Source organism: Caloenas nicobarica, chromosome 1 (assembly GCF_036013445.1).
Source record: "Caloenas nicobarica isolate bCalNic1 chromosome 1, bCalNic1.hap1, whole genome shotgun sequence".
NCBI classification, from domain to species: Eukaryota; Metazoa; Chordata; class Aves; order Columbiformes; family Columbidae; genus Caloenas; species Caloenas nicobarica.
The window spans coordinates 56,613,915-56,630,710 of NC_088245.1; the positions used below are offsets into that span (position 1 = coordinate 56,613,915).

The 16,796-nt window shown below is 39.3% G+C and overlaps 1 protein-coding gene across 7 annotated transcripts in view; it reads left to right on the forward strand.

Moving 5' to 3' along the window:
- KCNC2 (potassium voltage-gated channel subfamily C member 2) overlaps positions 1 to 8,128 on the forward strand; it is a 101,886-nt gene extending 93,758 nt beyond the window's left edge. The window contains exons 3-4 of one of the 7 annotated variants that reach the window (XM_065644085.1): positions 2,006 to 2,173; positions 8,019 to 8,128. In XM_065644085.1, the coding sequence (XP_065500157.1) occupies positions 2,006 to 2,173; positions 8,019 to 8,128 (278 nt within the window). Of the gene's footprint in view, positions 1 to 2,005; positions 2,174 to 6,027; positions 6,165 to 6,876; positions 6,941 to 8,018 lie in introns of those variants that run through there. The other 6 variants (XM_065644111.1, XM_065644076.1, XM_065644093.1 and 3 more) reach the window with 6 other exon arrangements.
- Positions 8,129 to 16,796: the final 8,668 nt, after the last annotated feature.

The window sequence follows — 16,796 nt, forward strand, 5'->3', positions numbered from 1 at the left end:
TGTTAAGCAAGATCCTACAAAGAAGCAGTCATTTAAAAGGGGCAGGTGCTTTACATCAAAAGCCCAGCACTCAAAGGAAATAAGAAGAAATTATCTTTCTAGCTTTCTTTCCATTTGGCATTCTGCTTCCTTGGCTAGAAGAACCTCCTTCGTCTGTGTTAGATGAAACATTGCATGATATTTACTATTAATTGAATGATAATAGCATAGATGATGTAACGTTTGTCAAGAAAAATGAAAATGACAGCCCCTAGCAACATCATTGTTATTAGTGTTGATTTTTATGATTTATATTACCTTATTTGTTAGAGCTCCAGATGGTGGATAAAGAGTATTTTGTGCTAATCACTGTGAAAATGCATGTCTAATGACAGCCTCTGCCCTTCCAAACCACTGCCCCGTATCCCATGTATCTTCAAATTGTAAAATTTACCTCTCAGTATAACTAAAACAAATTCTTTAGCAGCAAAGATTTTTTTTTATTTCTCTAAGTTGTTTATTCTTAAACTAAGCACAATCTAGTTGCAAAGCTCACATACCAGTCATTAGACTCCCGTTGGAAAGCTGCTAAAGAATAACAGCAAAACCAATACGACTGGTGTCATTCGGTAATTGAAATTTATTTTTTAAAAATAAGAGTTTTGAAAATCAGTCTCTGAACAAATCAGTCTTTTATCTGTTGCTCTGTTACTGAATAGCATTTATGTTCAAATAAGCTCGGTTTCAGTCTCCGAGTGAGTGTTCACAAAGTTGACACAGCTTTTTGAACATCCTAAATATATTTAAGAGGATGGAAGCCCTTGAAAGGATTCACACTGAGCACACTGAGGATGGAATATAGTTAGTTTTACAGTGCTTTGACTGATAACGACTTTCAGACAATATCTTTAAAGTGTTAATGCTAACAGCTTTTTCATGCCATCAGGTCCTACTAAAGGTATTCCAGAATGGAGGAGGCTCAGTGTGATCAAGCAAAGAGACACTTTTCTGTGTCTGCAGCTTTATTTACGAAGTGCTATAATCCTTGATGTTAGAGAGAGCAAAATCCTTGCTTTAGAGTATGCAAAAAGGAGCCATTTTAAGGTGTTAACTTTCTCTTCCGTAGTGCCACTGCTCACACCGTGCATTGTAGCTTTGTTTCTGGTAGAGAATGCTATTAGAGTCATGAGGAATTTTGTGCAAAACTTCAAGTCTGAATATAGCCCTTTGCATTAACACTTCAGAAAAACACATGCTCAGGTTTAAATGCAAAGGTAAATCTGAAGTTAATAACATGCCATTACCTCTTGTATGCTGTACTGAGCAGAGATTTTTTTTCTTGAAGTGTGGCCTGAATATGAAATAGTAGATAATTTTAAAAGAGATTCCTTTGGGAGTGCCAAATCAGGAGAGGTGAGAGTTTTGCTGTTTGACAAAATAAACTACACAGACAAAAGACACCATTAATGTTTGGTACTTATGATGAGAAGCCATGCAAGTGTGATAAGTATAGAAATGAAAGCTGAGTGTGTTATTAAACAGGTTTTAGTGCCAAAAGTTGAAAATTTAACCCTTCTGGGGGAGGAGTTGTCTTTAAAATATGCTAAACAACAATTTATAAGCAACAATAACTTACATGACCTCTTGTTTACAAAAAGGATAGCCAAAATAATAAACACTTGTTTGAAGTATCCAAGGCTGACTGTACTCTGAAAAGTTACAGTCCATAATAGGCAACTAACTGAGCCTTGAACTGATTATTTCTTATTTCATGTTAGCTTAGTATAACTTTATATGAGATTTAAAAGAACAGAAAAGTCAAAATATCATTTGTTCTTGAATAAAAAATATATTTTTTGTCATTTTGTACTGATTAATGGTGAACTGAAATCTTGTTTTCTTCTAATGATTTACCTTATAATTATTTTTTGAGTGATGGGAAAACCCAGCATTCAGCATAAGCTCTTTGTGATGTCTCATTTCCTCATTCATTCTTGTCTGTAAATGGGCATGGTGCTTTAACCAGTGTTATCAGGTGAAGACAGTGCAGGAAGTGAGCAGCCACTCTCACCTGGGGAAAGGCTCCCTCCAATCAGACGCTCTAGTACCAGAGACAAAAACAGAAGAGGGGGAACATGTTTCCTACTGACAACAGGTGATTACACGTGTGCTACTGATGGAGGGATCAGGAAAGGTATGGATGTCTTTCATTAGATCATAAAAGGTTACTCAGCAATGTGCTTGTGAAAAGCAAGCTTAGAGTAAAATGTTGTACACAATGCTCTTAGAGGAAACACTGTACTCACAATGTATCTTTTTTTCTTTATTCCTTTATTTCCTTTTAGAAACACTCATCTCCTTTAGCCTTCACAAAAATGTGCTTGATGTTGGACCATCATTTCACTTGTGTCTACATTTGTCTTTTGCCTGTATTGGAAAAGCCTGCAATTCAGACCTCACTTATTCAGCCACTCATCACTCAATACCATTTGTCATTCTAAAAGACTAATTACTTAATAACTTTGTTCTGCACTTAATAACTTAGTAAAAATTACAGCTGAATAAATTACAATTAAAAGGTTGAAATGTCAGAAGTAAGCAACATTTTTGTTCTGAACATGACAGAGCATATAATGAGATTTGGATTTATTTCAAATAACAGTTTGAGTTTATAATGCCACAAAATGCTTCCCCTTTGTAGCACACCACTGATGCTAAAAAGTGACTGTCTACTCCAACTAGAATTCAAATACAATAAACAATGCTTAATCTTGCAAGGTGCTAAAAATGCTTTTCTAGTTACTCAGCCTCTTCAAATCTGATTACTCACTGTTCAGCAGGATTGGATTTCCCAGGCAGAGTTTGCCAAAGCTTCTGTGGCTATATGGATCACCCAGGTGACTGATGGTGGCGCTATCCCTTCAGGCCACATCTGGCTGCAGCTAGAAACCTAACCTCAGGGCATAGACCTCAAATCAGCAATGTCAGTGGTAGTCTTGATGTTTCCTTAGATAAGAATTGCTTTGGTTTCTTGGCAAATCGGGTCATTCTAACAGCTTTCACATGCCTGATTGCCGAAGCACAGCCTTTCACCTCAGAGTTCCTTTGCAGTAGCCATGTGACACTGGACAAACATTTTCAGCTGAGATTTTTCTGCCCTTTTTTTTTTTTTTTTTTTTTTTCCTTCTTGCTTTGTGTATCGCAAACACAGCCATCCCAGCCAGCCATAGACATTAAAAGACGTCTCTTGGGTTATTCTGTGAATGGTCTTTTTACATTTCAAAAGCATGAGCTCAGTAAATTGAACCTGTGAAGGCAGATATGCAACCAGAGTTAAACGTGTATGGTATTTGTAAATAATGTTTAGATTGAATGGGACTTCATTGCAAACATGGTTTTGCACAGATTTAAGACACTTTCCTCTGAGTGTATAGCTCACTGTCTTCTCAATGACTAGGATTATTTACAGTATCTCTACTGGTAAAGGTCCACTCTTGTGAAAAGGTCAGGAACACCTGAATAAGGCAGATTACCAAGGTATCTTGCAAGATAAGGTTCTTGACTTCTTTTAGAAATATTAGTATAAACATTTGAGTGCTGTTCACTTAGCAGCAATCATAATTAGAACAGATCAGAAGTAATAAAAACGTTACCTATTAGCAACTAAAGATGTATTCATATAACAATAAAACATGTTTTATGCTGAGACCAGGTGGACATTTTCAGTCCAAAATCTAGGTTCAATAAAAAAAAGTTTCATAGTTTTTACTAGAAAAATGGGTCTTGAGTTCAGAACTGACAGTTTCTCGATGAGGAATATGCTCTTTGGCTGGCTCTGATGATAACCTTAGTCTAGGCTAGAATGTTTTAGCCACTGACTTTGAAGTTTGTTTTATACAGAGTAGGGAAGTTAGTTCATAAGCAGGAAACATCTTCAAGTAGCATCCAAATGGTCTTGAATACCTGAATTTAATTCAAACATCAAGTCTATTACTTTTTCATTTTATTTTTTCCCTTTCACTGTTTTGGTACATCCTTATTGTTTGGTTCATTCCTTGGTTGGTTCTTTGTTGTGTTCAACGATCATTTATTCTAAGCTTTTTGTGTTCGTAACTTATCTCCATCTCTAAAATGATACTGATTCAGAGGTGATCCAAACCCCACAGAAATACTTGCAAAGTGCCGATTTTGGATCATCTCTCTATTCATTTTGTGTATCTGGTTTTCATTTTTTAGGAGTTCCTGTTTTCTTTATCATCTTTGCCATCTTCCTCTATCAGTTCTTTGTTTTTATCATTACAAAAGTAGAAGGAAAAATATTTTAAAAAATAGTTTCCTAGTTTCTGTATGAAAAAAAAAGCTACCTGATTATTATTTTTTTTTAAGCTTTATGTTTACAGGTGAGGTTAAATATATACACTAGCCTTGTGTTTTCCTTCTATTCCCCTTTTAAGCATGATTCTTTCTAATCTATGTAAATACTGATAGAAAATCAGAAACTGGAGGCTGTTTTGAAATGTATCAGAAGTCTGTGAAGCATCGCAGTCTAGCCTGCCCTTGCAATCTGGAGATAACATTGTACAAAGTTTTAGCAGACATGAGGTTATACATTTCCTCTAAGTATAGTTTTATAGTATGGAATTCTCAGTAGGTAAGAAATATGTTAGTTGTTGTTTCGGGTGAACCTAAGATAGGATTTTTCCTGAAGATACTAAGAACTGTCTGTTAACTGCGTGTTATCTGGACATCTGGAATTTGAGCCAGTAACTGTTTCAATAAGACAAAAAAAAGGCCTGGTGACATTCTGTGTAATGTTTAGCTGTATTGTCACTGACATTTTATAGCTTTTGAAGGAAAAGTCTTAGTATTTTGCTGTAGGCAAATTATACCTGAATGTCTTAACCTGACAAACACTCAGGCACATACTTGTCTCCAAGGAAATAGGCAGTGCCATTGAAATCAATGGGACTTCTCATGCTTGCAGTGAAGCACGTATCTGTGTACTTGAAGAGGGAGGTCCTGTCCGGCTTCATCTTCATTGTATTTCCTTTCTGAATTCTCTCTCCAGACGGATTGATGCTTTTCTTCATAAGTGGGATTATTTGGGTACTATTGAAAATACTTGAGTAATGAGACAGTGAGGCAGTGAATAACAATTTTTTCCCATTGTTTTATAGCATAGCCTCTACACAGTGAACACAATCTACATATCTATAGCAAAAAGTAGGTAGCTAGAGCTCACAGTGTATGTGAATAGAAATGTCTGCAAGTGCAATGTTCCCTCCAAATTGTGAAGCAATATGTGGTTGCCTCACTTAATGATTAATTATTTACTATTTGCATATGTGGATTAATACTGTGTATTTCGAGTCAGCTGGAGAATGAGCGCAAATATGGTGTTTTAAATTTGCCAATCAGGAGGCATTTGCAAATATGTCAAAATCTGCTGTCTTATTATGCTTTAATATTAGCCACAAAGTCTTAGGGTTAATATTTCTGAAGATGGAACTTCTTCCCCATAGTATCGTTCAGTCCTCTGCAGAAACGATTTACAGATACTGTATGAAATTTTATCTGGTTTTTGTTTTATTTATTTTTAAAGAAAAATAATCCTTTGTTAGTGATTTGATTTAGAAGAGATTATGTAATTCTAAGTGTTTTAATAGTCTGTTTTAATGGGGTTTTGATTATGCTTAACCAGACAGCTCACCCAGTAACCGTGTTGGGATTCTCTATTTTGCACCCTGCATAATGCTGCTGAAGCCAACAGAGCAGCACTGAGTGCAAGATTGAATGTGGAAGAGCAGCTCAGACCTCTTGTGTGGTGGTCTGTTTAATTTTCTGGGAAAGAATAGCTACATTAATTTGTAAATAATTTTATTTATGAATATATATCAGTAGTAATGTGTCTCAGCATTGAGTTCTTTTGCAGGCAGATTCTCTGTGAGTCCCAGATAGCTCCTTGGATTACATGACATTGTATTGTTTGTCTTTGTCTGGTTTTTTTTGGCTGAATTCAACTGATGTCTGTGCATTTTCTCATACAAGGCTACGAAAAATCTCGAAGCTTAAACAACATAGCTGGCTTGACAGGCAATGCTCTGCGACTGTCTCCAGTAACATCACCCTACAGCTCACCTTGTCCTCTAAGGCGCTCTCGGTCTCCCATCCCTTCCATCTTGTAAACCAGATGGCATCAATCGGCTACATAGTATTAATTCAAATACTGTTTACCACATATGGGAAATAAATGTAGCATTAACCATAGGCTCCACAAATATGGTATAACTCCTGCATGGTATAACTGTCAGTAGTAAGCAATGCCACTTGGGTAGCTGAAGATTTTTACCTTGGCTTCTAAAGATTACCTAAGGTAGCACTTTTCTTTTTATCTACTATATTGTCCTACTTTCCTGTGGCAATAAAAGGACAGGTAGTGGATGCCGTTGGCCAGTATATTCAATAAATAAGCATATTTTCAGGGAGATTTACTTAAAAAAATGTGCTTCCAATTAATTATCAGTCACTCCATTGAACCTCCATTTCTTGTGACTCTAATCCATTCTGAAGATGTCTGGAATTGTGTCTTGGTTGTGAACAATGTGACTTGAGTCTGCTCATTTGCATGGACCATCCTGTCTCCATCACCTGAGAAGCCGTGTTGCCAATCACGGAGACCACAGAGGGCTCTGGATGTCTGTTCTTACGTTGTACCATCCTGCTGAGATGAAAGCACTGATGAACTGGTCTGCATGTGGGATTGTTTTTCTTTGTTTAACCTTTTTCCTTTATTTTTTAATGATCTACTTGTTTATAAATGGCTTTATTTTGTGATTAACTGACCTTGGTATGAGATTGTCATATCAGAGTTCTGAATGTCTCTGGTTGTTTGCACACAGATAACTGCAAAGAGGTTGTCATTACTGGTTACACGCAAGCAGAAGCCAGATCTCTTTCTTAATGGCTTGGGGAAGGCACAAAACATGCAAGAAAGGTAAACGCCATCCAGACTTGCAATTTTAAGCTAGCAAGTGCTGCTTGGTACTGTAGTAATTTCTCTACCGCAGGGTTCTTCAACATTTTCAAAGGCTGATTACCAAGTAAAACTGAGAAGATTATTGGGGGCTTTTTTTTATACCACTGTAAGAGGGCAGTATTTCTCAAGTTGGGTTTTTGACCAGCCTTATACCTCTGGCTCATGAACTTCAAAAATTTCTTCAGTCAATGTTTTTTGAGGTGCTTTGTCCTATATGTTGTTTGTCTGTCTGTTTTGCAACCTGTCTACTGTATTCTTCATCTGTCTCCATAAAGCACAGAGATACTGTTAAAATGCCCCCCTTTTAAGGTTAACGAAGGACTTTTTTCTCCTTTTCTCTTTTTTCATATGGACTATACTTATGTGTATAGATACAAATATATATATTTTTGAAGTGCAAGTTAGTGTCCTCTAGACTAACTCGTGAGCACTCTGAAGATTTTTTCAAGTGGGATTTAGTAGCAGCTTTACAGTACTGACCGGTTGCCTATTGCATCAATCTTCCTCCTAGCAACAAGCATTCATTACAGTTTTGAAACTGTATCTCCTCTAGTGGCTTTTTCATTCAATATTAACCTCTGTTTATGCAAAAGGACAAATGCAATGGCAGATTTGATGTTCTGGGCTGGTGAGGGAAAATTACCCTGAAATATAGAGTTTTAGAACTATGTGGGGAAGACCATAACAACCTAATTCTTAAGAGATCCTCGATATTTTTGAATAATCCCTGAATGTCATGTTTTATTTTTTTTTGTTAGGAAAAGAAATATAACTTATTGTTGACCATGTAACATGTTCTTCTGTATATAGCCTAGCCCAATAGCATGACCTGCATGTCAGAATTCTTGTACAATAATGTATTTATCAAAGTATACATTTCTGATATTGAGAGATGTACATTGATTTAGTTTTGGTAAAATATTGTCAATAGAGAGATAATTGCAAACAGCTTTTAACAAAGGAATTAATATAATATCTGGTGCTGCTGTTATATTAACTACAGTGTTGTACAGAATTTATCATGGATTTTTGACTGCTGAAAAAGGGACAATGGAATTTAGCCATACCAAGGACTGTACTGGAAAGAGACTGCTGCTGCTGAATGGGCCCTGATAAACAACTCATGCCTTGAGGAGGTCACTGAGACTTCACATGGGAAGTAGAGCTTGTTAAAGAAGACTAGAGACTGCTCGTAATTACTGCTGCCAGAGGAAGGGGTGACTAGTCACTGTTGACGAGTCAGCTGTAAATAAAACGTATGTGCATGGAATATCAGTTTTTATCTATATCAAAGAAAGCTGAATTCAAGTCATCATTGCTAAGGCTCCATGCAAAGACCCACACCCCTGTGTATATTCTTCCTGGTTCCTGCAGTAAGTTGTGCTGTGGATCATACAAAGACACACATTTAATAATGATAGTGATGTAAACTACATCTGTCTTGACTTCTGTCTTAATAATGGTATATTTTGCAAAGGTCACGAATATCAACAGAGTAGGTTTGCATAAGTCCTTGCTTTCTCAGTTTGCCATGATCTATATTTGTATGAATTCTGGTGTACAAGCCAAGTTTTAAGTTTACTTTTCACTTTGATAACAGAAATGTGACTGCAGACAAACATCACTGACTGTTCACAGCACACAGTCTTCTTTCATTGTTACCTCAAACTATAAGCATAAGAAGAAATAAAATTCTGGCAGCAAGACTATTTTGGTTTTATTTTTTATTTTTTAATTCAGTGTTGCAAACTCAACATCGATAAATATAAAAATGTATTAAAATTATATCCTACAAATGTATATTTTACATAAAAGAGATATTCTTGAATTAGTTACTTTCTGTGATTTTTGTGGTAAATGGATCTAGTCTATTCTATGTTTATGAGGCATTGTAGTGTTACGATGTGGTAATTATGTTCTCTCCATCCTATTCAGCGGGAAATTCTCCAGAATCTGTTTTGTCACCCTGGTGTCCCGATTGTAGGGACCTGTCCCAGTTGTGAAACTCTGTATCGTGGAACTTCTGTGAACATGTCAAGGTGCATGCACGATCCTGGTGGAAACCAGTGGAAATGTAATACCTGAATTGGAGAATAAAAGGTAAAAGACCTGGGGAGGAACTTGGAACATAACTTCTAAAGTGGCTCATGCGCTTTCTTTAGCTATACTGGTCTCCTGCCTGCCACTGGCCATCCCAGTTCTCAAACCAGTTTACTGGGGTACATGAGGAGCTAATTCAAAGACTAGCATAAGCTGGCTTCTAAAACAATTTAAAATCATCCTTCTTTTTAATAACCTCATGCAGAAATTGTGATTGGGCTAGATATTGTCAGACTCAAGGCAGTTTTATCGCATCCAGCAGTTTTACTGCATCCTGGTGTGAAGTCAACCAACAGGAGGTGATAAATGGTTGATTAAAACTCCTAATACAATACTGTATTTTGGGCAACCAGTGAAATCCCTGAATACATGAGCAGAGTGTCTGAGAGGGGTGAGGGAGCTAGTACAGCTGTTTACATGATCTGAGAGGCCCTTACCACAGTATTCTGGAAAAGGTGCTAGAATGTAAGAAAGATTCCAGAAAACAGGATGAAGAGGTGTTCAAATTTTGGAAAATATATTATAGTGACATACCATGGAAGCTCAATGTGTCGACTTTGCCCAAAGGTTAAAAGTTGATTGAATTGTGACCTGTGAGCAGTATCCACATGAAGAAGAGTTGTGGTGGTCAACCAGGACAAAGCTCATAGCTAACTGCCACCGTGCAGGTCTGATGTCTGCCCCCTGAGCACCCAGCGGGAGGTGTCTGGCTTTCCTCAGTGCTACATGGAGACAGTGAGGACCCCAAGATGGGGTGCAAACAAGGTGATGTGGGGTGCTGTGCTAGGCTGTAGAAAACACCGGCAGCCAGATGGTGTCTGACATTTTCTACTGTCTCTGAATGGTAAGGAGTTTAAACCTGGATGGACCTCCACTGACAGCGTCTTGAGTCCAGAATGTCCTGATTGCAGCTACTTATTTTTTCCCCTGGAGAACCAAAGCCATGTTTAAATGCTTTCTTTTAAAACACACCTGGAAAACAAGCTGATAGTGAGCTCATTAGCTATTCATGTGTCTTGGGACTACCACTCAAACCTGATTGTTCTAAGAGGAAGAGCTGGCTTAACCACCAGCCCTCGAAGGCTAGCCCCCTCCTGTTCTTCTCCTGCTTCAGGGCCCAAGAAAGGGTGAAAGATTTAACTTTCTCAGAATGAGAAAGACTTTGAACCTAGACTTCAGTCTTCAGGGTAAGGCAGTTCTTACATCTCAGATACTATGTGAAGGATGGACAACACGTTTACATTCACTTCCTCTTTTGGCACCCTTTAAAAATAAGTAGAGTTAATGATCTTTTGTAAAGAGGGTCCTCACAGTGTGATGTGCTTACACAGAGCAGATCTATCTGAGCGCCTGGAGGCCTCCAGCCCTGCAGAAGCAAAACTGTTCCTGGAGGAAGGAGTTTTGGATCGAGGAGGAAGGTGCTTGTGTGAGTGTGGGTATTCTGTGGGTAAAACACTCACCAAGGGGCAGTTGTGGGAATATCTGGGCCTGCTTTAAGAGTCAAAAAACTTACTTAATCCTTGTATAAGTAAGACTTGAGGGTTAGAAGTCAAAACTAGAAAGAGTTAAGCAATGAGTTTAGAAGCAATGCATCCATTAAGACTATTTGCCAGAGGCTTGGTTGCCTGTTAAAGTTGTAAAGTCAAAATGTCAAAAATGAGCATCTTTTTGAAAGATACACTCATGCAACAGCAGGGTTGGTGCAGAGATCAAAATCTGTGATATATTGTGGAGATGAGCACATTGTGAGACCTTTGGACTTTGAATGCAGCTGTTGTTCTTATGGGATCTCCTTCAGCACTGAGAAAACTTTGCTGTTCCAGTGAATGTTGAGACACTGTATTACAAGTGTTATAGGTGTGTACTGTAAACTGGTGCCAGAGTTGCTAAGCAGCATGCAGCTAATGATAATTAATACCGTGCTGTGTGTCGGGGGGCTTTTTCATGTGTGAAACAATTATTGTTCCTAAAAGTTCTCTTACAAAAGGTCTGGATTAAATTAAAACTGTTAAAAGAGAAGGAAATTTAAGGAAGCCTCTGTGCAGATGAGTTATTAAAAACTAGACGGGGAAGGGGCCAATATGAAATGAGCAAACTTACCAGCATATTTCATGTGAAGATATGAATTTTAAAAGTCATGAATGAATTAAACTATATGAAAGAGGAGGACGCTTTATCATCAGAATAAATCACGCAGAAGTCAGATAAAGGAAATTGAAATGGAAAACTGCTACTAGAAAGAGAAAATGAATATATTAATATGCTGTATTACAAGCAGTGGTTTGAACGATTCCATAACAGAGCCTTTGAATATTAACCAAGTGAGAAGAAATTACAAAAAAAAGGCACAAATGTTTCTATCAGGTTCAAGTTATCAGAAATCTTAATATTTTTATAATAGATTATTTTCCCCTTGGAAATAGTTGTTAATTATTTAATTTCTAAAAAAACGAGTTATTTAAAAAAAATGGTGTTTTTTGAAGCTGAGAGTTGGCTTGATCAAATACTGACATCTTAGTGTTAGGCACTGAGTACTGAGCTGGTCTGCCACTACCAGCATTTCCCTCCTACTTAACTGAATATCCGTGAGATACGTTAAAATGACAGAGGTGTCTGATTCTTGGCCCCCGAGATGCAGGTCTGTCATACGTCAGATCCATGAGTAACTCCGTGGTGTACCCTAGTGGGTGTGATCGGTGCAGAGCTCCCAGCTCCACGGCACAACCTGCAGAAGCACCCTGAGCCATGGTCTAAGTGCAGCTTCTCACTGCCTTCTGGCAAAATATGTGTGCTTTCCCTGCCCTATGCAATCTCCTCCCCAAAGCCCAGCCTTCTGTCGCTTGCATTCTTTTCTCATGAGCATGTTGATGAACAGCTGACAGATTTCAGATTCGTACTTTCACAGCTTCACATTCACACATGGCAATATTCTAGCATATTTTAAAAAAAGAAAATGGAGGTGGACAATTTTTGAAAATTTAGCACAAAAATGTTACGCATTTCATTTAACATTTCCTGAATTATTTGCAGGTGGAAGACTGGAGAGCAGTTTAAAACCGGGCCACAGCTAGGCTATACTAAAACTCTCAGGGTATATTCATTCTATATTCTTCATCTGTTTAGAACATCCCTGCATTTTACTATCATATGAAGCTCTCAGTTTTCTTCCCAAATGGGATTTGGAGATAAAATGCTAGAGCAAGTCAGAGAGTACTATTTTAAGTTAAATGTTTTCTCTATAGAATGGTTGTGACTCCTATAGGACTGTAAACAGGAATTGTAATACGAAGAAAAATATATTGCTTGGGAAATACTGAGACTGTAATAGATAGCTGTAATCCATCTTTGTCTTGCAGAATGGTACAGGCACCCTTTCTTTAAAACACGGAAAGCAGACAATTTCGTGTTGGCCTCCTCAAAGCAGCATTAGACCTGCATAAGATAATGAACATAATGAAGAAAGTGAATGTTGTTTCCCTTGACCTTAGGACAGCTTATTTGTAAAAGCAGCAAGATCAGACTTATTTAAGAAGGCTGGCCTTTGCTGTGAAAAAATGCAAAACTCCATCAATGTAGAGAATTATAAACCATAGCCACATTATCCTATTAGGCTGATGCTAAACATAGAACAGATTTTCAGTTTCTTACAGGGATTTCCTTGCTTTGTGACTAAATGCAGCACAAGGGTTTTATGAAAATCTTATTTTCTTCATGCCTATGAATGTTGTTGGTACAATGCAGTGTTTGTCACTCCGAAACTCTTAAAATGATGTCATCGTTTAGTAGCACCTTTTTTTTTTTTTTTTTTTTTTTTTTTTTTTTTTTGCGTATTGACGACATGAAAAACCAGGCTTCTTCTGAACTGGAACACTGAAAAGTGGGGTAGAGGGAGCACTGAAGGACACAGTTTTCTTGAACTCTTATGGAATTGGTCACATGTGACTACAACCACACAGAAATAAAAATAAGCAGCTTTCCCATAAGTGAGAATAGGTCTTGGGAAGTAACTGGTTCATGTTGTGGACATTTCCGGGACATATATCACTAACATCTTAGTATTCAAACGTATTTCAGCTGAAATAATAATGATAATTATGATAACAATTATAATGATGATAATAATAGCAATAAATTAATTGCCTGTGCTTTATCTCAGTGGTCCCTATTTCTGGCTTGAGTACAAGTAGCTATAAGTATATGCAGCCACAGCTTTTATCTGTGCCCTGTTCCCCTTTTCTCCATCCTCCTCCAGTGGCTGCTGCAGCAGAACAGCCTGTGCCAGTGCCCGGGGCTTCAGGCTGCAGCTGGAAGGTCCAGCCTCCTCCCTCAGTACAGAGGTGAGGAGGAGAAGGCGATTGTCACCTCTGCACCCAACTCACCCATGGGGTGTGCAGCAATACCTCCATCCCATGTGTGCCTGGTGCATCCTCCAAGCAAACCACTTGTCTTTCTCCAGAGCTAAAGAAGGTAGATCAAGGACCTGCAGAAAGTGATTTTTACCCATATAGGAGATATACCTCTTTCAGTATAGATCAAATTGATCTCTGTGCCTGTTGACAGAAAAAGTGGCTGGACCTGTCTCCATCCTGGCTCAGAGGCAGAGGCTCAGCACAGAGACAACGTGCCCCTGCCCCAGTGCCTGCTTCTCCAGGTGCTTTACTCGCTCTCGCAGATGTGCCTTGACAAGACTCTTTCATGAACATTTCCCAATCACTTCTCCAGAAACAGTTTCTTTTTCAGCACTTCCGTTCTTCCCAGAGGAGGAAGGGAGTGTGCAATCAGAGGCTGCCCAGGAGGTGGCTCCTACTCAGGTGTACGTAGAACTGACATGTCCCCCCACTGATTCCCAAGCTTTCTTCTATTTTTTTTTTTTTTTTTTCTGTTCCAAGAAATACATCTTTGACTGAAACCGTTCTATCATGTGAGTTCCGGGTGCACTTTAAGAATAAATGCTTCAAAAAGCATTTGGCTATCTGAGAAGCTTTAAGCAGAGTTCATGTTACTACTTTGCTTCTTTTTTCCTTCTGCAGTCTTCTGAACACACTATGTAGGTCATGCCCCTTGGTTTCTTTGCACAAACCTTCACTGCTCTCCATCATCTGCAGCTTTCCTAGCTTCAACCCTGCCCATCCTACGTTCAGGACTTACCCACCTGCCTCCTTTGCCTGCCTCTTCATTACAGTGAAGCTGTAACCTTCACGAGAGCTGCTGGGAAGGGAAGAGGTAAGTGAATTTGGACCTTAATCACAAGAGTAGAGGAGTACAGTACTGTGTATCCCCATGAAGCTGACCAAAACCTGTTAAAGAAGTTGCCTTATGCAGTTTGATCCAGCCTAGTTTAGAATGAATTTGCAATTCTCTGCAGCTCCTTTTGTATGGCCACCACAGTTGAGAACATTAAATTTTGGAAGTACAAAGTGCTGTCTAAAAGCAACACAGCTGTCAGTGAAGAGCAGTTTGCAACTGGAATATGGCCAGTGTCAGGGACACTGCAGAGGGACATGCCAAAAACCAGATGGAGATGATTGCTTAGAGACCAAATTCAGAAATTAGATTTTCCATCCACATATTCACTGAACTATATTGATTTATCAGTCAATATAATGGTACCAAACAGAATGGCTGGAGTGCTGAATATATCATAATTTATCAAAAATAATGACAAATACTGACATGGTTCTTTCTGCCCCTTTTTTAAAGCCTACTGTAATACAAAATTTCCTTCAGACCTGAAAATAAATACAATGAAAATAGGTGCATTAGCTAAATTAATATCATGGAATATACAATCCTCCAAGATAACTATAAGAATTTACTTTAAAAAATGTTTTTATATGCTAGTCTTAGACAAAAGCTGTTCATTAGGTTTTATTCATAGTCCTCGGTACCCTTCAAACAGGGAATAATTTCTAGACTTCTACTGTCTTTATTACTGGGAAGCCTGTTTCATTCATCTGTATTTGAATCTTTAGGCAGTAATTGGTAATTTTTTGATTCAGTCATTCCTGTGTTGCCCGTTACTAGACAAACCGTGTTACATGCTTTGCCCAGATTTCCAGGTGAGATGTTTTGTACATGACTGGCAGGGCAGGCAGACATATGCTTAGTGCCAGAGATGCTCCAGGTTAATGGTCTGTAGTTCAGAGCAGGTCATTGGGGTGATCTCTGGGGCTGGCCTTGCCTCCCCATAAAGTTTCAGCATGCAGAGCTGAGAGGTGCCAGCATCTGTCTATGGCCGGCTCTGGGATTTAATTCCCTGCCTCCCTAAAAATCCCATCCCAGCCTGCTGAGCAGCGTGGACATTCTCTGATGGGCACAGCTCTGGTGTTACACCTGCTTTGCTGACACTCTCTTGGGTCCTGGATCTGATTTCACCCCTGCAGCTGAATGCCTTAGTTGAGACCCAGCAGCATTGCGTGGGGTACATGTAACAGCATCAAACCCTCGTGCTAGACTGTGATCCCTGGCAGAAGTTTTAGCAAGTCAGCTGGAATGTGCTGTCTGACCAAGAATCAGTGTTATGCGACAGCCACAATGCTGCTGGAGCACTGGTCTGTGTCCTCTTGCCCTGAGGATTTAATGAGCGTGTTTTCATCACCGTGGTGGGCTTCCTTTGCGGAGATGTAGGCAAGGAAGCAGAGCTGTGTGGTGAGCACCAAAAACGTTACAACCCTCTCCCCTTTCCCCTCCACCTCTGCATGATAGTCGCATCATCCCAAAAAAGTTCGAATAATGCCACATCTCATTGTTTTATAATATCATGTGCTCAGTATAAACTGTAAATTGTACTGTGTGGCACAATGCGGTGAGAGACAGGGGATCTTCTCCAAATCTCTCTGCAAGAGTGTGCTGTTGGGAGTTCAGCTGTAAGTGATAATGTCATGGACTTTTTTTTTCGGAGATAGAAAAGGAATTTGTGTTTTTGTCCATTGGGCAGGTGGGTGGACTAGGAGGGTCACACCTGTCCCTGAAAGGAGAGATAGGAGACAAATGTGCACTGGATAGTCCCTGTGTCCATGCTCTGGCCTGCCTGGACCAAGATCCAAGGGACTTGTTGGAGATGGAACATGCTGTGAGCAGTCCAAATCAGTCTCAGTGACCAAATCCTGCTGGTCCTCATCCCCCAGAGCTCTGGTTGTGGATGGGGAGTGAGTGAGCTGTGCTGGAGAAGGAGGTAGGCGGCTGCAGGTCAGTGACGAGAGCTGCCACTGGGGCCATGGTACAGGTATGGGGTGGTGCAAGCATCGCTGCCCACTGCGTGTCCTCTCCCACTCACAGCCAGAGGTATCGGGCCCTTTGCCACAAAGCTGTACTTCACTCCTTCCCAGTCCTCACATTTTCTCTTTTAGGGCTTGATCGGGCTCCTACAGACCAAAGGAAAGCACAGAGCATCCCCCAGGATGTGGGCACAGAAAATATTTAGAAAATATTTACTCTTTGCTACCCTGGGTATGGGGAGATCCCCCTCTCCTGGGTGCCATGCAGCCTTCTTCTGCCCCATCTTGCCCCCCTCTGTGCATCCCCAACAGCTGGAAAATGAGAAAACACTGTGCACTTCTGGCCCTGATTAGGTTTTTTTTTCTTCCCTCCCTATCCTGGTTTTGTTGAAAACAAGACCAGTTTCTCTTTCAGTGAATTTGCTTTTCAGCTAAGTTCTTCTAAGTAACTGCACTTTTCTGAG